General features: G+C 44.4%; 3 protein-coding genes across 3 annotated transcripts in view; all 3 read right to left on the bottom strand.

Moving 5' to 3' along the window:
- Nucleotides 1-547: 547 nt before the first annotated feature.
- Nucleotides 548-3,951, bottom strand: snrpa1 (small nuclear ribonucleoprotein polypeptide A'). The gene is made up of 9 exons (XM_030376733.1): nt 3,739-3,951; nt 3,469-3,616; nt 2,840-2,918; nt 2,616-2,662; nt 2,426-2,528; nt 1,839-1,918; nt 1,421-1,493; nt 1,219-1,312; nt 548-940 (listed from the first exon to the last, which is right to left on the bottom strand). The coding sequence occupies exons 1-9, from the start codon at nt 3,818-3,820 to the stop codon at nt 702-704; spliced, it is 945 nt and encodes a 314-aa protein (XP_030232593.1). The 5' UTR covers nt 3,821-3,951; the 3' UTR covers nt 548-701.
- A 1,860-nt stretch (nt 3,952-5,811) lies between these two features.
- Nucleotides 5,812-21,358, bottom strand: part of pcsk6 (proprotein convertase subtilisin/kexin type 6) — a 30,766-nt gene continuing 15,219 nt past the window's right edge. The window contains exons 12-22 of the mRNA XM_030376659.1: nt 16,389-16,580; nt 13,448-13,584; nt 12,159-12,335; nt 11,834-11,936; nt 11,152-11,348; nt 10,422-10,509; nt 10,248-10,351; nt 9,221-9,350; nt 8,726-8,838; nt 6,419-6,564; nt 5,812-6,372 (exon numbers count right to left, since the gene is read on the bottom strand). Coding sequence (XP_030232519.1) covers nt 6,467-6,564; nt 8,726-8,838; nt 9,221-9,350; nt 10,248-10,351; nt 10,422-10,509; nt 11,152-11,348; nt 11,834-11,936; nt 12,159-12,335; nt 13,448-13,584; nt 16,389-16,580 — 1,339 coding nt within the window. The 3' untranslated portion in view covers nt 5,812-6,372; nt 6,419-6,466. The remainder of the gene's footprint in view (nt 6,373-6,418; nt 6,565-8,725; nt 8,839-9,220; nt 9,351-10,247; nt 10,352-10,421; nt 10,510-11,151; nt 11,349-11,833; nt 11,937-12,158; nt 12,336-13,447; nt 13,585-16,388; nt 16,581-21,358) is intronic.
- On the bottom strand, nt 18,801-20,113 carry LOC115558530 (myb-related transcription factor, partner of profilin). The gene is made up of 2 exons (XM_030376735.1): nt 19,512-20,113; nt 18,801-19,397 (listed from the first exon to the last, which is right to left on the bottom strand). Exons 1-2 carry the CDS (start codon nt 19,963-19,965, stop codon nt 18,916-18,918), a joined length of 936 nt encoding a protein of 311 aa, XP_030232595.1. The 5' UTR covers nt 19,966-20,113; the 3' UTR covers nt 18,801-18,915.

Here is a 21,358-nt window from a genome sequence, read left to right as displayed (position 1 = left end):
CACTTTAGAAACGCCCATTTATGTTGATTTTAATTAAACCATATAACTGTTTAACAAACCCACAGCACAAGTGAATTTAAATACGTTTTTTCCATGTCCTATTTTTAAATACCATGTCTAATTTCCTCCCAAGGATATAGCAAGGGCGTGGCTTTCGACTCAAACCTTATGAGTAGATTTGTGTAGAACTCACCAGGATTGGTGAGCATTAATGTATGATTAATGCAAATATAATCGTAGCCATGTCCATGCTACACGCCACCTGTGACTTTTGCTTGGCTCCTTCAAGCACAAGGACGCAGGGTGGTGGTGTTGAAAGACTTGTTTAGTTTGTGGAGAATGGGCTGGTGTCACCATACTGACATACTGAATGCCTGCTTAATCCATACATCATCCACTCACTCCAACAGCATTTTAAATTGAAGATATTACTTCTCAAAGACTTGAATTACATACACATGTGCATGGATACGGAATGTACCTTCCTTCAAATAAAAACGCTTGTTTGCTTAGAAAAATAATGAAGAATTACAATAAAAAGGATGTACTCAATTCAGGTGCATGTTTTAATTGGCATTTGTAGATCTTAACAGTCCGACACGGACACAAATTTAACAAAAAACAAATTTTATTGACATCATTGCATGTTGGTTCAACAGAAATATATAAAAAAAATAAAACAAAAACAGTTATTAGGACACTCAGGAGCCATTGACTGGTGGATCCTCATCCATGCCGTCATCCTCTTCCTCGCCTTTAGCCGCCGCCTCCTCCTCTTCCTCCTCCTCCTCCACTTCTTCTTCTTCAGCTTCACCATCCATGTTCTCCTCCCCCCCATCATCCATGGGCTGTTCGCCTGCCGTTTGCACAACATCACTCTCTTCCTCCTGCTCTTCCTCCTCCTCCTCCTCTTCTTCTTCTTCAACCACTTCTTCTGGGCCTAGAAGAAAATGCATTGTCACACAAATGGACCATTTCATACAGTGAATAAACAGTGGGGTCAGCATAACAGGAGACTAAGAGATTATCTTCTTAAAAACAATTTAAATATTAACCTTATCTTCAATCTAAACACCAAAAAAAAGGACTTGTGGTTAACGTACCACAGCAGTTGAATGTGCCCTGTTGTACTTTCAAAGCACGGTATAGGTCCAAGGCACAAACAAATATCTATCAATAAATCTATGGTTAGAGGAAAGCACTGCGATTATGTCTTACCTTGTCGAAGATCTCTACCTGGGATCTGACCAGCCTGCAGCATCCCCTTCAGCCTCTCCACCTCCGCCAGAGACGAGGCGTTGGCAATCGCATTCTGAAGTACAATTCACATGATAAATACTACAGAAAAAGGGCAGATTCAGCATTCACACGGGGAATTGCCCTCCTTTACATCTTGGGACACAAACGACGTCCCGCATACCTTGATGGCTTCCACGTCGGCTTGGGATGGACCCGCTTTCTTCTCAGTCTGCACCGCCGCTCCAGGGGTGAACCTGAAACCATACGACCACGCCGGTTAGCACGGAAAAGCATCACCAGGTGCTTCTCTTTCGCTAAACCAGTGTAGTATCTTTTCCTGAGTCATATCATCTGATACAGATACAATAGGGAACGTCACAAGACAGCAGTCCAAGGCAACACCGTTGTGACTTTGGATTTGGAAAATAAAGTGTGGATAGAGCAAATTCCCACACCGTCACCCATTCTTTACATTATTCTCCAGGTGAAGTTAACGGTGGCTCTACTGCTATTGTAATTTTGTGGTTGCACCATCCCCACAGCCCAGTCAGAATCCGGTGATTGCTAGGAGCTGCTGTCCTGCCGTGACTTCATCTTACGTTCTCGTTCGCTTGGCAATATCCTTTGCAAGCTGGGCACCACGTTTGCCCTTGAACATTTTCTCTGCTTCTTGTCGTTCCTATGGCGATATATCAACAAGTTACATGAAAGGCTTTACAAATGAACAAAGCAGACATTCACACCTGGAAGGGTAGGAGACAAGGGTGGATGACACGGAGGATTATTCTCACATCCAATGAATACAATTATCTCAATAACCGACAAACCTGCATTGAACCAAAAGGCTTTGGTTCAGGGGGAAAAGGGGTCAATAAAGACCAGATTGTAGCAGTCTCACAATGAAAAAACTGCAATCATTGTGGGAAATATTTCCAAGTGCAGCTGGCACTGACAATTTGATACCGCCTTAAATCTATTAAGAAACAATTGCCATTAGCCATAGTTAATTTCCTTTATTATTGACTTTGATTATATGACCTCATCAATTCAATGATAAGACAAGTATATACATTAAACCAGTAGCATTTTACCTTATGCTTCAAACATTCAGAATTTGTACATTTTATATTAGTCAGTGTTTGGGACACATAACGCCTAAAAACCATACGCCATGGCCATCACTTACCTTCAGCTTCACTTTCTGGAAATCCAGCACTCTGATTTGTGGGATTTTGCTGATGACATAGAGCCTGTAGTGCTTCTTGTTCGTGACAGGATTCCTCAGCAGACTGAAAATAAGTACGTGGAAATTAGGCTGTGCACAAATCAACCACAACCAAACAGTGGTCAACAAGAAGATGTTGGATCACACATACCTGAGGAGAGTCAAAGTCTTCACAGTAGCCAGTGGGTCCAAATCACCCTGAAGTAAATCAATAAATGGTTTGATTAGGTAAAAAATAGGTTACCGTTTGTCCTCAAAGCAATTCTAGAATGATGGTTCCAATTTAACATACTCATTAAATAAGCATATTACACCAAAATGAGCCAACATGAACGATGTCATATTGATGTTATGATGGAAGTAGGGATCACCTACCAGTTCTTGAATGTTGTTGCTTGTAAGAATCAGTTCCGTCAAACTTGGCAAAGCATGTTCAAGGTTTTCACCAAAGCGACTAGAAGGAAAGCCAAAGATTTGAACAATGTACGCACCCATGTTGATTGAATGCATAAATACATAGTCTACAGCTCAGCTGTACAGCACATCATATTAGGCTATAGTTGATCTCTGGAGCGTACCATATTCTGTTGAAATACATAGTAGGCTATAGCTGATCTTTGCAGCCTACCATATTGTGTTCTAATACATGGTAGGATAAAGCTGATTCTGCATCCTACCGTAGTGTTGTAATACACTGTAGGCTTCAGTTTAATAGCACCCTACCGTATTGTATTAATGCATGGTAGACTTACTATAGTTTAACAAAAGCGTATTGTCTTAATGCATGGTAGGGTAGGCTATAGTTTTAACCGCAGCATACCGTATTGTCTTTATGCATGTTAGGCTATAGTTTTAACAGCATACCGTATTGTCTTTATGCATGGTAGGCTATAGTTTTAACAGCATACCGTATTGTCTTTATGCATGGTAGGCTTTAGTTTTAACAGCAGCCAACCGAATTGTCTTTATGCATGGTAGGCTATAGTTTTTTAACAGCAGCATACCATATTCTGTTGTTGTTCAGCAGCAGGGTCTTGAGCCTCTTCAGGAGGGGGAACCCGTCCAGTTTCCTGACCTCATTGTCTGAGAAGTCGATTGTGTCAAACTGGTCAAGCGTGGCTCCTAGGTTTTCCAGGACGGGAATTTTATACCCTGCGAAAAGAACATAAATGTTAGTGCTGAATGAACACTCACTTTACAGCGGATCGGCGCCACTGTTAGCATCTGCAGCTAGCAGGACTGGGGCCAGAAGGCAAGCTAAAGGCATGAATCACCTCTCAGGTCCAGCTCTCGGTCCCGCACGGGGTTCGTGTACTGAGCCGCCTGCTCGATGAGTTCTGCTGATAACTTAACCATCTTTAAATTGTATTTTTTTTTATTCAACCGCGTTCGGTTGCTTGATTCATAAACTGAACGTTTCACTGCTTTCCACACGCTGCCGCCCGGAAGGAAGTCGGTATCAAATAAAGTGTTGGTTAATAGCTGTGTTGCCCCCTAGTGGTCAGAGAGATACGCACCCGAGGAGGGAAACGTTTAACACTGATTTCATCGACTATCAGCTTTAATCACTTCAACATTCATCCCACATTCGATATTTTGGAGGTCAAGGGTGTGTTAGGCTTTTGCACGTACTATTAAAGAGGCTTATACCACCTCTGCTTTTAACTTTGTCCTGCTATATGTTGATAGTGTCAACATATATATAAATAAGAATGAATGTTCATAGACAGCAATCGAGCTGCCAAAATTAATGCAATTTTTCTTGGGCCCATGGCTTTCATATTTACACATGTGTCCTATCTTCAGGGGAACATGTGATATCTGAACCTTACCATTGTTTCGTGGATTGGCTCCAACAGCACACAATTTAAATATACATTTGTTCAAATGACAGTTAACCTGGAGGTGATTTGAAGCCCTCAATAGCTATTTCAATGGTGAGATTGTGTATGTGTACTATTACCCATTTCCTCTTAAAGGCCTCCAAATCTACTGACATATTGTTATTCTGAAACGCCTCCTCCATCCCTCTCTCCCTCCCTCTCTCCCCCCCGATGAGTGCTCTTGACACTTCGTCCACCGAGCTCTGAGTTGCTGCTGTGTTTAATGGGAGATATAGCCCCAGTGATTCCCATCTGTACCCACGCATGCAGAGCACAGGACTGCTGTGATCAAATGCCCTGCCAGCCTTTAGTATTCCACCTCGACAACAGAAGGCTTCCCCTGGCCTCCCCCCCCCCCCTGCTATCTTCAAAAAGGGGGATCAGCTTTGAAGGTTCACCTGGGGGAGATGGAGCTCAGTCTGTTCTCAAGCAACAAAGAATCTGATTGGAGCACGGCGAATGTTCCATCCTGAGATGACCCTCAGCAGAGTCTGTCAACAAAAGACTCTTTCAGGCCTTCCAGGAAGGTGTGGCATCTCAAATGACCGTCATGAGCACATGATTCTTTATAATGCTCATCCAGCTCCCTCTGGTAGCCGGGGTTTACGGCCACATCTACATCTGCACGACCGTCATACCCCGATTTACATTTTTATTCTTATTATGGAGAAGAACACCACGTTCTCCTAGCAGAGATGCGGTTTTCGGTGAGTGAGAACGTGTATTTCACTAGGTCATAAAACATTGGGTTCAGTAATACATTTTTATGTTACTACATTACTGACCAACATGGACGAAGTCATTTTAGAGATAGCTTTTTCGAGGCCTTGCTTGTCCATTAATGCTAATTTCCCAGAGGACACAGACTCTATAAACAATTGTGGGAAAAAGTTGTTGCCTCAAGTTCATGGAAGATAACATACCATCCACTCCTAGCCAATTACGAGTGGATAGTGTGTGAAAACAAGTGTGACTTCGTTAGGAATGAAGCTCAGTTCCACTAATTGCTGCTATTTCTGGACTTGAACTTTAGGTTGTTCGCCAGAACAGCTCACTTGTTTGTTCCCACTTGACAGATAAGGAAATTAAATGTCCAATTAAATTGCATATTTCAGCCCCTTAACATTTATCCTTCCTACATGTGTCCAAGGATATTTTGTCCAAAGAAATGCAGAGAATGCCCAAGAGATTCAAACAAAAGTATTGCAAATAAATATATACAAGATTTGCTGGTTTGACCCCAGTTTATTTGATCCCAGACAAGGGTTAAGCAGCTCCCATAGCTGTATCTATGTTAAGTCCAATTAAGATTGGTCCATAAAAACTTCCCTGACGAGGTATGTTTCTCAAATACTGACCTCAAACAAACAAATCAACGCATCGATTCTGAGTTTACATGCCACTGCAGATGTAGTTAAATGGCTGCTATGATATACTCACAATGAAGATACTACAAGAGACGTATCACATCAATAATTACTTTATTCTAGACATACCAAACACAGAAATTATACAAAATGCAGACAATATATGAAAATAAAAATTTAAGACATTCAAAATGCATATTAGCATACATACATTTGTAACAGTGTAGGTTTTGGTGTACATTGTTTATTTAATTAGCATGTCAGTGAAAAGGAACTGAATTCCTCATTGTTGGATAGGTAACAGATCTCCTGGATTGGATGGAATGAGTGACTCTAATAGACATTCTTGCATGTAAAAAAGCACCTACTTGTTCTTATGCAGTGTTTGAGTATAAAATATACAGTCTCGCCACACTGTTTCATAAAATATATCATGATAAACCATATGTCACCACTTGAAGAGACAAAACTTTCCTCAAAGAAACAATGTTTTTACAAAACATGACGTCCATCACCTTGGTCTCCATATAAACCAATTCAAGGCTATAAATCCTACATCTTTAAAGACTGAATTATACCATTCAAGATCAACAGGTTTTGGAAGTAGGTTACATAACCATGTATAGCATTATTAGCTTATATATATATATATATATATATATATATATATATATATATATATATATATATATATATATATATATATGCATAAAGTATATATATAAATATATACTGTTTATATATAGACCCTTCTAGCCAGTCATCAGGCAGGTTCGGCAACAGAACTGTCGAAACAACTTCTTCTCACACAGCCGATTGGACTTCACCATATCACAGAACACCTCGTCCGCTGATAGGGGAAAAACAGAAGCACAAGCCAACTAGAAAAGGTCCTTCTCCGGCATTTAATAAGCCTAGAAGGCACAGAGAGCAGAAACCTATTGCACCCCTTTATCCACATAGAATACATAAGGACTTCAGCTCACTTCAAAGGAGAAAAGTAATTAATGAAACACCATACAAAAATGTGTGTGTGCATGGGTTTGTGTGTGTGTGTGTGTCTTTACGTGTGTGCGCTAGTGTGCGTGTGTGGATACATTTGTATGAATGGTGAAAGGTCCTGAATAGCAATAGCAGCTGTAACGTATATATGCAGTCTTTATTTACAAAGAGAATGCAAGTTACACAAGAATACAACATAATAGTTACAGGTCACCAAGGGCTACATCATAGAGAGGATGACACACAGAATATTTAGTCTTCTAGTTTATAGTATTTAGTCCCCATACTTTATAATATTTGGTCCACTGTATCGTTATACAGATAATACTGTATACATCACCCGGCCTAAGGTTAAGTGAAGCGGCTTTCATTTTAAAGTGTCCTGGATAGTGTCTCTCTCTCTCTCTCCCCCTCCCTCCCTCCCTCCCTCCCTCCCTCCCTCCCTCCCTCCCTCCCTCCCTCCCTCCCTCCCTCCCTCCCTCCCTCCCTCCCTCCCTCCCTCCTCTCTCTCTCTCTCTCTCTCTCTCTCTCTCTCTCTCTCTCTCTCTCTCTCTCTCTCTCTCTCTCTCTCTCTCTCTCTCTCTCTCTCTCTCTCTCTCTCTCTCTCTCTCTCTCTCTCTCTCTCTCTCTCTCTCTCTCTCTCTCTCTCTCTCTCTCTCTCTCTCTCTCTCTCTCTCTCTCTCTCTCTCTCTCTGACCAGACTCATTTGGCAGACACATCAAAGTGTGACTGGTTCTTTTAATAAAACGGTTTCACATTGTCTCCATGCAGCTGTGGTCAACCCAGCCAGCACCCAGATGAGAGCCAGTATTGTTTCCAACAATCAAATGTGATGGATAAAACATTTGTTGGGTGAAAATCTGTATATTAAGCTGTTTTTCATTTCTTAAAGGACCGCAAAATGTCCATAAGAGAATACTGCCAGCTGGACTAGAACTTTAATGTTTAACCTTCTTAAGAACACACGCACACACATGTACAAGCACACAAAGACACACATGCTTACAGTCAGACACGCACACATACACGCCCACACGCACACACAAACACACATACTGACACACGCATACGCACACACACACACACGCGCACACACACACCCAAACACACACACACACACACACACACACACACACACACACACACACACACACACACACACACACACACACACACACACACACACACACAATAAGGTTTCTCAACAGACATACTTTTGGACAACTACAAATCACCTAGACAGAAGTTATAAAGCCAGCTTCAAGACAGCCGTCGGTCTTTGTCATGCTCGCAGTATTGGGCACATCAGGGCATATTCTCTCAGTGGAGTCTGTTTCTACTTTAGCCAAAATATCCAATTTCCTTTCTTGCCAAGAGAATGACGTAGACTGGTGGAAAAATAAATAAAATGCCAGACACTGAGGCTGCACATCAACATGCTTAACATGATAGCAACTTAAACCGATAAAGCCGCTTCAATCACTAACGTTGACGTTACATTGAGCAATGAATGGTATAAGAAACTCACTAATACCGTCAACGATGTTACAACCCAAACCTTGGTTGTTCTAGCTACGGGTAACAAATCATGTTCTCTGTGAAAGGTCATCCTAGGGAAATGAGAAAGAAGCTAGGGAGGGAGTTCTACTCAAAACAACCTGACCAGATCTGAGAGAAGAACTAAATATAATTGCATATCTCTCTCAAACAATCTTTCCTATTTCTAGGATTCTGGTGGAAATGCGATTAATGTGATCACAGATAATAAGCATTTACGTCTGTGAGGATTTGTCAGGTATAAGAACATTCAACATTATATATACCTAACGCAGTTTTGTGATCGCTGTTTGTGATGAGGGTTTGATTTGTTTTTAAGACCAGCACCAAATTTGCTGTCACCAGACTCCTAGTTGTAGCACTAGTAAGACGAGGTTACATGCAGATACATTTAGGGTCCCGCTGAAGTCCTGAGAGTGGCCCGTGGGCCGTGGACCGTGGGCCGGACTCACCGTTGTTACACGTGCCCTGAGCGAGGCATGTCCTGCTGATGAGGCTGAAGCCCTCTCTGCACTGGGTGCAGGAGGCCCCCGGACCCTCACAGCTCACACAGTTGTCCTCGCACCTAAGGGCCCGGGGAAATGAGGACACATCGACACATATCTTATTTTTCTTCTGAATAAAGCGCATTCAATGCAATGCACTTTATCTGAACGAAACACATTTCTTGTAATTTATGAGTAATAATAAATAAATCAGAAAAAACATGTTTTTGGTATATTTAATAAATATACTGGGAATACCAAGAAGGTAGGGGTGAAATAAACACACATAAATAAACACACACACACACACACACACACACACACACACACACACACACACACAAAGCTACACTCAAACACAGACACAAACGCACACACCTCAACAAAAACATGCACCTAGGCTCGAACATACACACACACACACACACACACACACACACACACACACACACACACACTGACTTGCGACACATCTTGTCACGAAGCCTAGCAGGCTCTCTGGAGTAGTATCCCGCTGAGCAGTGCTGCACACACAGCCACTCCTGCTGATGGTAGCCTAGGGCACACTGGTTGCACTCCCCCTGGCCTGGGCCTTGGGGGGACGGATGGAGATAAAGAGAGACCTCGGATTCAATTCAATGAATATCATCACCCAGAGGCAGAATAGCTTACACTTAGAATAGAGGGTTGGGCTGTCAATAAATATTTAAAGGAACTATTGACCACAGCGCCTTCTTTGGTAGAAATGTGGATGTTGTTTCTGTTTGACTGAAGAAAAGCTTGGATTAATTGTCTTCGGTGCTGCTCCTGTAATTTGGTTTGACGTATCGGGTCACACTTTAATTATCTCTCTCTCACTCTCTCTCTCTCTCTCTCTCTCTCTCTCTCTCCCCCCCCCCCCCCCCTCTCTCGCCCTCCCTCTCTCGCCCTCCCTCTCTCTCCCTCTCTCTCTCTCTCTCTCTCTCTCTCTCTCTCTCTCTCTCTCTCTCTCCCTCCCTCTTCTCCCCCTCCCTCTTCTCCCCCTCTCTCTCTCTCTCTCCCCCTCTCTCCCCCTCTCTCTCTCTCTCTCTCTCTCTCTCTCTCTCTCTCTCTCTCCCTCTCTCCCTCTCTCCCTCTCTCTCTCTCTCTCTCTCTCTCTCTCTCTCTCTCCCCCCCTCTCTCCCCCCCCCCCCTCTCTCTCTCTCTCTCTCTCTCTCTCTCTCTCTCTCTCTCTCTCTCTCTCTCTCTCTCTCCCTCTCTCTCTCTCTCCCTCTCTCTCTCTCCCTCTCTCTCTCTCCCTCTCTCTCTCTCTCTCTCTCTCTCTCTCTCTCTCCAACCTTGTGTCCCCCCTGATGCAGTCTGATGCGCCCTTGTTACCGATAGAGCGGCCTAAACATCGGGGGAATTCTCTGCAATGCTCATTAAATAATATCACATCGGAGCATCGATGGGATCCAGTGACAGGATTGATGACACACTGAAACTGTGATCGGACCGAGAACACACTGACCTGTGCATGTTGCACACGAGGGCTGGCATGGAAGGCACTGCATGTTCTCCAAGTTGAAGAAAGAGCCGTAGCCACATTCCAGAACACACGTCATCCCTGCCAGCCTACAGAAAACGACGGTCAGGAACCCACCGCCTAGTCTATTTCTTTAATTTCTTTATACATCCAACAAACCTGTAGCCTTTTCTGCAGCCGGTGCACTGGTCCGCATCCGTCAGGCAGCTCGTACAGGACTCCTTGCACTTCAGACAGCGTCCCTGGCCTGGAGACGCATGCATGGAAGGAGACACACAGTGAGGGAGGAGGTAGGGGGCCGATAAAGTGATCAGTGTTTTGGACTATAACATAACAGTACAATATCGATCCATTTGAAGGTAGGGATGGGGTATTATTCATATGACTCGTATGATTCAAGTATTTTTAAAGTTTATTATTGCATTTTTCATGCTTTATTATAGAGAGGAAGGTATGGGAGATAGACAACAGTGTGCCACCAGGGCTCCCCATGAATCAAGTATTTTACTGTTGTTCTATTGTTACCGATCGGGGATCCAACAATCCTGCTTTCTTTTAGCAGAGCTTCTGCCAACAGATCCGAGCCTCCAGCCCCATGATTGGTAGAAACAAAGACGACGCGAAAGATTTGCGCTTGTCTGCCATCAGAGTTTAGATATTACCCTGAAGACTTAAATAATCATCTAAAAGCAGACTTGACACTATACTGGAACAGATGGCTCTCATTCCATCGCTACAGAAATAGCACAACACGTACAAGACCTTCTGCATTAAGAATTAGAAATACATTCAGCACATTTGTTGAATTATCATTTACTTATCCTCCATCCATTTTGTTCATCTACTACAAACTCGAACCAATGAAGACGACGCTGCGTCAGTGTCGTACCGTCGTCCCCATAGTAACCGGGGGGGCAGGCCGGGGTGCAGGTGGAGTTGAGCCCGTTGAGGTAGAAGCCCCGCCTACAGGCCAGGCACTGGGCGGAGCCACACCCTGAGCACTGCTCGCAGCCCGGGGTGCAGCGTCTGCAGCGCCGCACCGCGGGGTCCTGGAAGTAGCCCGCCGGGCAGTGGCTGACACACGTTCTACGCCAAAGGGGACGGCAGGGTTTGTCGGTAACTAATCATACACTTCTTGTGTGTCACGCACTTATTGTATGTTGTTGTACGTCCTGGCCGTTATAGTATTTAGCATTGTGTAGCGTCTTATCTTAGCTATCATTGTTGTCGACGGGGAATGGGCTAACCTAGCGATTGTCAGTGCTTGAAACTGGGTTCTATGAACATCGTTACTCTAACGACAACGATATATTGTTGTTTCTCTTTCTTCATCCAAATGTATTAATCCTGACAACTAATGATAATTTTGTAGTGTATTCATCGAAAGCTACTAGCAGTGAATGCAGCTAGACAGGAGCAGGTAAGTAAGACACTAACAGGTGAGGCTAGCCTAGTTAGAAGTCCAACACCCTAGCTAGAACTCTCTCCTGTCCCACATCATGGGACAAGCTTGTGCCCACGGCCCCTGATCTATCCATCTTGGGCTCTTCTCTGCCCCTCTGCGGTCCTACCTGCCGCTTTTCAAGGTGCCCAGGCTGAAGTGGATGCAGTTGAGGCAGTGGTCCGAATCCGGTCCATCGCAGCCCTGGTGTGCACAGTCGTCGTGGCACGGACCTTGATGAGACGGCGAGCATTTGATTATCACGCATCATATCTTACATCAGAGATGATGCTCTCATCCAGCAGAGCATCATCACCCCATTTCATTCAAACCATAATAATCTCCTACATTTTTACTAGCAAGTCACGAGTGTTGAACAATTCTGTGTGTCCAAAAATTCTATCCTTTTCCTGGGGTGGGACGCTATTTGTTTGTGCATGCTGGTACTGGTTTACCGTTGTACTCATCCTCCTGCAGGTCTTCGGGGCCTGACAGGGCCTGAGCTGGGTCTCCGGGGACCAGACCGGGGCTGGGGACCTCTGGTGTCCTGGACTGGGAGGACTGGCCCTCGTGGGACTGGTATGGGTGCTCCCATGTGCCGTGAAGGGTCAGTGTCCACTCTTTAAATTTACCTGTGGAAAACACAACCCGAATAACAATGATACTATGGTGTTTCATTGCACTCAGACGGGACAGTTGGAAATTGACAATAGAAATTGAAGAGACCAAAATACCTAATAGTAGCACTGCAAAATATAGAAAAAAGAAAATCTGTCTGTAGACACAATATGAGTAACAATGTGAATGTATATACAAAACATAACTTCACAGACAGTTGAGTTGGACATTACTAACACTATATGCTACATTTTTTAAACTATATATGAACGGCCATTATACACAAGTTTCCCCTTATATTCTACATAATTGGACGTATTGTGTAGAACAGTGTTATCCAATCCATCCCTCGAGACCCCCATCCTGTTCAGTGAGACTCCTCAGGTTAAGAAGAGTATCCTCTGCTGTGAATGTCCAAGTGTCTGGATTTTGTTATCACGCCTAGATTGAAGTCAGCTGTGCTCACTGCAGAGTCTGAGCAAGAACAAGACCAGAGTTCTGCTATATGAACGAATGCATTGTTCATCTTGGCGCTCTCCCTGTACTCAGCTGTGCCAACGCCACGGCTAGGAAAACAGAAGGTGCAGAAGGAACGTCAGAATAATATTGGAAATGTTTTTATGTGAAGCATTGTTTGCTTATGTTGTGCGTGTCTGTGCATGTGTGTGTGTGTTTGTGCATGTTTGTGTGTTCATACGTGCGGTTGTGTGCATGCTTGTGTGTGTGTGTGTGTGTGTGTGTGTGTGCTTGCATGCATTTGTGCATTTAGTTGTGTGCATTTGTGTGAGCGTGACCATGTGTCCGTATGTGTGTGTTTGTGTGTGGGTGTGTGTTTATGTGTGCGTGTGTGTTTATTTCTGTGTGTTTGTGTATTTGTATGTGTGTGTGTATGTTTGACGACCTCCTTTACTTGTACCTTTTGGTACAAGGGTTAGGGTTTTGGTACCTTTAATAACTTGAATTGCTGTGTGATTGTAGGTGCATTTTTTTTGCCTCTTGGCAAAGGACTCCCTTGAAAAATAGGTTTTTAATTTCAATGGGACTATCCTGGTTAAACGAAGGTTAAATAATAACGTAAATAAAAATATATCAATGTATGTTTATGTATGTAGGTCGTAGCCCTCACCAAGCACTTCGAGGTTGCGTCGCGCAGAGGGCACGTCTCTGATCTCCAGGGTCCAGTTGCCCTCGGCTCTCTCCCCCCAACAGTGGACCGTCATGAACTCCCAGTTCCTGAAGCCCTCGTTGGAGTTATCATTGGCCCTGTGCACAACACATCAAGAGTTATCATACACTCAAGAGTGATATACACCCTGCCCACAACACATCAACAGCGATCATATACTCTGCCCACAACACATCAAGAGTGATATATACTCCCTGCTTACAACACATTAAGAGTGATAAATATCCGTCCACAATACATTAAGAGTGATATACACCCTGCCTACAACGCATTAAGAGTGATATACATCCGTCCACAACACATTAAGAGTGATATACACCCTGCCTACAACGCATTAAGAGTGATATACACCCTGCCTACAACATATTAAGAGTGATATACACTCTGCCTACAACATATTAAGAGTGATATACACTCTGCCTACAACATATTAAGAGTGATATACACCCTGCCTACAAAATATTAAGAGTGATATACACTCTGCATACAACATATTAAGAGTGATATACGCCCTGCCCACAAAACATTAAGAGTGATATTGACCCTGCCCACAACACTTTAAGAGTGATCGTACAGCCCTCCACAACACATTGAGAGTGATATACACCCTTTCATTTTTTAAGATAGATAGATATGGAGATGAAAATGGAGAGATAGGTCGAGAGAAAGAGATAGCAAGATAGAGAGATAGAAAGTGTCAAATTTGTTTCTAAATGTATGTAATTATAAAGGACCTACAAACACCATCTTTGTAAAATGTTCTGATCCGTCAAGTGGAAACTTTTTGTGTAACTACGTCAGGAACAGTGCAGGGGCAAATGGTCGATAAAGTTTAGTTAAGTTGTGGTCTCAATCATTTTCTACAACTCCACCTGGCATGCTTAAATCCCAGAAAAAAATGAATTCTCATTATTAAGAATGAGGTCTCCTTACTCAAAAATTTCATCTTTCCAGCACTGCCTTGCCCTCATAAAGTGTAATAAAAAGCAGTCATGCCCAACCAGTTTATCGTCCAATTTACAAGTGGCTCGGTCCAGATAGAGCCAATGGCTTTCCACTGTCCTACAATTTAAGAAGGGAATTTTAATGTTGGACTTCAGCAGGAGAAAATGAAACATTACGAGAAGTTGTGCATTACCATGCTGATAAACTGGTCATGAAGAGAAGTTTGTTATCTTGTTAAAAAACTGTTGTACACAAAATATAGGCACTCCCTTGCTTGGACAAGGCCTTGGTGTAACAAAGACAACAGCCACCTTTAAATTTAAAACGAAGCAGTCTAACCCAAAAGATTAAAAGCAGGATCCTGATTACAATCAAAAACATGTCTTTGCATGATGCGTTGTGTACCGGAAAGCGAAAAAAAAAAAAAATGTGTTTGGATCCTGGTTCCCAGCTGAGTGGAGTAAGCAGGCTGTGTTTGTGAGTACATTTCTCTGATCATTGGAGACGGTCCCTCCTCCCCAGTCCTCTCCCCCCTAACTAACTGAAGAGAGGGGAACCATGTTTGCACACCACGTTTGTCATTATGATTCACAACGTCTGAAGTCGTTCATATTTCCCCAGACGGTCTAGAGCAGGATCCAGAACGAGCCATCTCATCAGGTTTTATTTACGAGGGTACATAAATCCATCGCAGGCCCTGTAAGAAGTAAGTTAACTTTGAATGCCCTTTGCTAAGGCCTTAATCCCCCGCTGAGCTCCCTGGGTACACACTAAGTAAATCAGGGCACTTGAACCATCTCTAGCTCTCTAGGCATCATGCACATCTGAACACATCATAATAATGCATCATAATATAATGTCATCTCAATGCAGTGTAATTAAATGTGCAGTAATGCAAGTTACGTTAAGGTAAAAGTAGTTCTTCTTGTAAATTCCCCTTATAACAATGCATATTTCGATTTTTCAATTGCAATCAGGGCAGACCCCTGATATTGATATATGATATGATGATCTGTGTGTATATACTTTTAGGAGCCTCATCCTCACAAGCCAGTGTCCTCTGTAATGTTTTGCAGTACTGTGATACTGTTATTTGATATTAGTTATATAACAGTGCAGTATCAGCTGCCTCATCTTATCTTTGCGAAGGCTGATCGTTTGAAGACAACGTAACAAAATATGAGAACTTAATTTCTACTGTTTACATAAAAACTCAGTAGATAGCCGTGTTATTATTTCAGTCAACACTGTACTCCTCTACCTGCTTCCCACATCAAAGCCCCAGATTCATCTCTCTCACATCGTCAATATTGTGTACATTTATGGTTATGCATCTACAGAACCTTCTTCATCAAAATGTCGACTACTTTTTCCTCACACAGACGAGATTAACCAACGCCGTTACTCTTAATATACTCTTCTATTCTCATCCGTTACTCCCTGCCTCACCCCCCGAGCGTCCCTTGCGGTATGACTAAAGCAGGGGTTCTCAAAGTTTTGACAGCTGAGGGCCAATTTAGGCCCCCCAAAATTTGACGGAGGGCCGCCAAAGGAAAAAGAAATTGGCGGTAAACGCCGTCAGCATCCCAGTGGTGAAAAAAAACATTGCACCGTGGACCTCTGGGAGTGAGGTCTAAATCACGAAACTGAGGTTCATCCTTTCAAAGTAATGTACAGTCGGATTAAAACGAACAAATGTAACAGGACTTAATTGAAAGCTAGAGAGAGTCGACTTTTCTCTTTATATTTATTTATTTTTGTTTAAATTAATATTGATATAAAAAAAATATGATATATCTATCTTTTTTTTTTTTACTTGCATCTGTTTGTCATTGCGGGCCGCCAGGAATGTTTCTGCGGGCCGCCATTGGCCCGCGGGCCGCACTTTGAGAACCAATGGACTAAAGGAATCGTCTGCTGGTCTCCCTTATCTCACCTCCTCGCCAGCAGCTGGGAGCGCGTGCCTGCGGGGGAGACCAGCTCGATCTCCAGATCGCCTCTGCGTGGGTGGAGCAGCAGCACCTTGACCACCACGTGCTCCAGGTACGCCACGCCAGGCCCCGCCCCCTCGGCGGAGCAGCCGGAGGTGCTGATGGTGCTGTTCATACTCTGGCCCGCCCGGATGTACCTGGGGAGAGAGAGAGAGAGAGAGAGAGAGAGAGAGAGAGGGAGGGAGGGAGGGAGAGAGAGAGGGAGAGGGAGAGGGCGAGGGAGAGGGAGAGGGAGAGAGAGAGAGAGGGAGGGAGAGGGAAGGAGGGAGAGGGAGGGCGAGAGGGAGAGAGAGAGAGAGAGAGAGAGAGAGAGAGAGAGGAAGAGTGCGCGAGAGAGTGAGAGAGAGAGAGAGAGAGAGAGAGAGAGAGAGAGAGAGAGAGATAGAGAGATAGAGAGAGAGAGAGGGAGAGGGAGAGGGAGAGAGAGAGGGGGGGGGGGGTGAGATGAGTGCCGATCAGTCTTAGGGGCCCTATCTTGCATCCGGCGCAAGTGACTTAGTCACTGGCGCATGTGTCGTTGCTAGTTTACAACTGGCGCAGAGCGTTATTTTCCCACCACCGCCACTCGCCGGTAAATTAGGGAATGATCTTGCGCCCCAAGGGGCGGTTCGGCGAAAGTAGGAGGCGTGTTCTGGCGCAAGCGGTATTTTGCAGTTTCTGAATACAATTGCGCCACAGACCACGAAATACCTGGTTTAAAGTCAGTGGCACGTTGTTCAGATGCTATTTTAAGGGCGCATGCATACATGCGCATGCGATGCATACGGATTGCTTGTGCACCTCGCGCATGCGATTTGCTTCTCTCATCTACACGGACAGCAGTTCCCATTTTTGCAAACCATACATAATTACAAGGAAAATAAAATATTACCACACAAGGAAAATCATTGTGGTGTCCATAAAGATAAAATAAATAGGCATAAATCTAGCGTACACATTTACCCAAATTATTCACGCGAATTGTAGCAGGCGTAATGACGGATCAATTAACCTGGTTGACCAATAGTGGCAAGAGACACATGTATATAAGGAGTGGACACCTGTCAAAGTGGGTTGTCCGTCAAGAATCGGGAACCACAATTCTGAAGACTGCGAAATCACCTTCTATAAGTCCATTTAAAACCTTACTCTGCAACTTACCAGTCAAGTTGAGGTTGCTCATAATTTTTCTATTGCACAGTGGAAATGAATACGTCTTGGGACAGAGGATCAGACGCCGGGGGGAGAGGGTCTACCGGCCCAGACACACCTATCTCTCCCTGAGTGAGGAGGAATGCAGGCGTAAGCTACGCCTGACCCGTCAGGCTGTCACAGATATCTGCCATCTCCTGGCAGATGAGCTGGGGACTGATGCACGCTGTCCCTATGCCCTCCCCGTTGCAGTGAAAGTTACAGCGGCACTGCATTTCTATGCATCTGGGTCGTTCCAGCATCCCCTTAGTTGTATTGGACGCATTTCACAATCGGCAATAAGTTCGGCTATACATGCAGTATAGCCGAACTTATTGCCGGTCAGGTCTAGTCCGACATGCTGGGGAATACATCAAATTCCCCGTTACACCTGACAGCCAGGAAAGAACAAAGCAGGATTTTTGGACCAAGTATGGGTTCCCTGGCGTCCTTGGTGCTATAGACTGCACCCATGTGCAGCTACGTGCCCCATCAGTAAACGCACTCGTATACATAAACCGGAAGGGAACTCATTCGATTAATATCCAAGTCATTTCCGATGCTAATTGTAGAATAAATCATGTCTTTGCTAATTACCCTGGCTCAAGCCATGACTCTTTCATAGTGGCAAACTCGACCATTCCTGCATATTCGAGGGGAATCCTCCCTTGGATGGGTGGCTGTTAAGGGACAACGGCTATCCGTTGAAGACATGGCTCATGACCCCATTTCTTATGCCAGCAACAGTGCGCGAAATTGTATTCAACAGGAAACACAAACACGCAGTGTAATTGAACGTACATTCGGAATACTGAAAATGCGCTTCAGGTGTTTGGATAGGTCAGGTGGTACTTTACAGTATGGTCCTCAAAAAGTCGCAGCATTCTTTGTGGCATGTTGTGTTTTACACAACATTGCCATGAATCATGGATGTGTCGATGACATTAATAAGCATAGATTAGAGGACTTAATGAGACGTGATGCTGAACTGCATGTGCCGATGCCATTACGTCCAAATTCCCCAGCAGCAGCACGGGAGAGGAGAGCTCATCTGTCAGAGGAGCTGCATCGTATATAGTGAGGTAAGCAAACTAATGACATCTCCGCTCTATTGTTTAGCTACATTGTACAATTATTACCATGCATTTATAACCTTGTGATTCAGAGAAAGTGAGCCCAAAACATCGGAAAGTATAGTATGTCCTTGAGACATTTTTTATTCGACTTGTCCAAATGTTCGTAAAGGCGTTAATGAAAAATACAAAATGAAAAATGAAAAGTTGCAAAGATTTGAAGGAAAAATTAATTATTTTCTCCCTCCTCTGTAAGGCCTTTACGCCTGCCTAGTTGGGATTCGACAAATGAGGGTCCGGGAGTGGCGATGCTTGATATGCTCCTGGTGGAGCGGGTGGACGGAGATGGAATGGGGGGAGGAAGGGGCACAACAGGGGGAGGAAGGGGCACAACTGGGGGAGGAGCTGGGTCGTTTGGGGGCCATGCACGTTCCATAGCTGTTGCAATCCGGTCCAAACTTGAGGCGATGCGCCCGAGAGGCCGCAGCAACATCGCCACCCGGTCCAGACTGGTGTTGTTGTCTCGCCGCATCCCGGCCAGCTCCCGCTCCAGCATGTCGAACCCGGTTTGATGGAGCTGCAGGAACGGGTGGTCCTGCGGTCTCATGCTGCTGGCGCTGCTGCCACGGCGTCTTGATTGAGTGCGCCGCGCGGCTCCCTCAGCTGCCCCGTGCGCGCTGGTCCCGAGGCCAGGGTCTTCTTCCTGAGAATCTATGTGACATTGTTTTGATTTATTTTATGGCTGTGTTACATTTATTAAATGTCAAAAATGATTAAAAAGATTTTCACGAGACATCTCTATTTATGTGAACTTTATTTCTGTACCTTGGGGTTGGACAGCTGGTGCATCGGGTTGGGTGCCGACTTCAAAGCCCCCAAAACCCTCAACGCTTTCAGCGGTCAGTGTTGACGCTGCGATGTTCTCTACTGGCGTGAGGTCCTGGTAACTGCCAGATCCTCCTCCAGTCTTTTGACGTGCTTGCGAGTTGGCAGCAAGCTTGGCCTTGCCTCTTCTCCTGACGTCGTTGCACCGCTTACGGCAATGGAGAGATGTCCTATGTTGTCCAGCTTCTGAGACAATTACGGCGATTTCCTCCCAAGCCGCTTTTACCGAAGCAATTTTGGGTGGGTTTCTCCCATCCCCATACAAAGTCATCTCACGGTCTTTGACTGCTCTGACGAGCAAATCGGTCTCTTCTTTTGTGAACCTTTCTTTGCGTGCGCCTGGCAAATCCGCCATCATAACAGCAATCCGCCATGGAACAAGCGCCGATCGCATTTAAAGGAGATGCGAGAAAACGCTCTGATTGGTTCATTCCACGTTACGCCCAAACAACACCTACGGGTACTGCTATCCATTTGGATTTATGAAGTGGTAAAGTCGCAAATCTCCCAGCTTTCTTGCGGCATTTCACTGAGGCATATACTACGAGATACTACGACCAAAAGGGCGAGATACTACGCCCTTTTGGTCGTAGTATCTCGTCGCTTTCAAAGTAGAGCGAGCAGAGCTGTACAACTCGCAAAGAAGATGGCTGCGTCCATAGTTAATGGGGGATGAGATGTATTTTCTTTCTATTTGTACCACGTTGGTGGTTTTAATGTCGTTTTTAAAACCTCTTACACACTTGATTTCATTGCTGCTTTAATCCGGTCACCAATATATGCATTGCACGGTCTTGCTTTGCGTGCAATTCAATGTAAAGTTTTGTTTTGAAGCTGGTTTGCTAAAGAGGCTATGTTGCTAATGATGACTAGCCTGCTACTACTCCCCCTCGTGGCCCGACAGAAACACAAATGGCAAACTGGAAGGCTGGAGCAAGGGAAATACGTCACGTTCTCGCTGAAGCTGGTCGTTCGTACCAGCGTACCATCCAAATGGATAGCGGCTGCTTCAGACCAACCCTTTTGAGACTTGCGCCACGCCGCAAGTGTCATTTATCCGCCTGTAAAATGGGACTCTCTAAATCGACGCCACTTCGACCTGGGCGGGACTTTACGTCCTACGTCACTCGCTATGGGTTTGCATGTGTGCGCGTAGCCGTCACTCGCGATGGATGTGCATGTGAGAATGGTTTTGGCTTTTGGTGTCTATGGGTTGGTAATAACGGTTCGGATGATTTTTCTGATGGAAAAGTGGTCTTTTATTTCCATAATCTTTGTTCAGTGAACGCATAAACCCGTTTGTTAGTTAGCAGTTAAACAAAATGCGATCTCTTTGTTTACAGTTACCAACGACCAACTGATGATTGGGGGTTCAATTCCCTAGTGATGCAAGGTTTTTTCTTTCATTTTGGACTGCACACACATCGCGAGTGACGGATACTCGCACAATGTACACACATCACTGTCTTTACAATTTCTAGGCAACCGAAGTTTAAAGATTGTCAAGTGGTTAACTCTTGAATCGCATGTAGGCTACTAAGACCTGATGGGCTAGTGGTCAGAGAACAACTCATTAACGCGGGGATAAGGGGTTCGATTCCTTAATGAAGCTAGCTTTTTTCTTTCATATTGGACTGGATGTTTGTATGCCATTTTGCGTAACTTGTAGTTTATGATGCAGAAGTGTTACTGGGGTTAAGGTTAGGGTAACGCTAAGGGTAAAACACAAAGTGTTTTTGCAACACAATGTTTCTTACAATAACAAAGTCCAAAGTTTTGATGACTCC

Source organism: Gadus morhua, chromosome 14 (genome assembly GCF_902167405.1).
Source record: "Gadus morhua chromosome 14, gadMor3.0, whole genome shotgun sequence".
In the NCBI taxonomy this organism is placed as follows: Eukaryota; Metazoa; Chordata; class Actinopteri; order Gadiformes; family Gadidae; genus Gadus; species Gadus morhua.
This window is presented reverse-complemented; position numbering and strand designations above follow the sequence as displayed.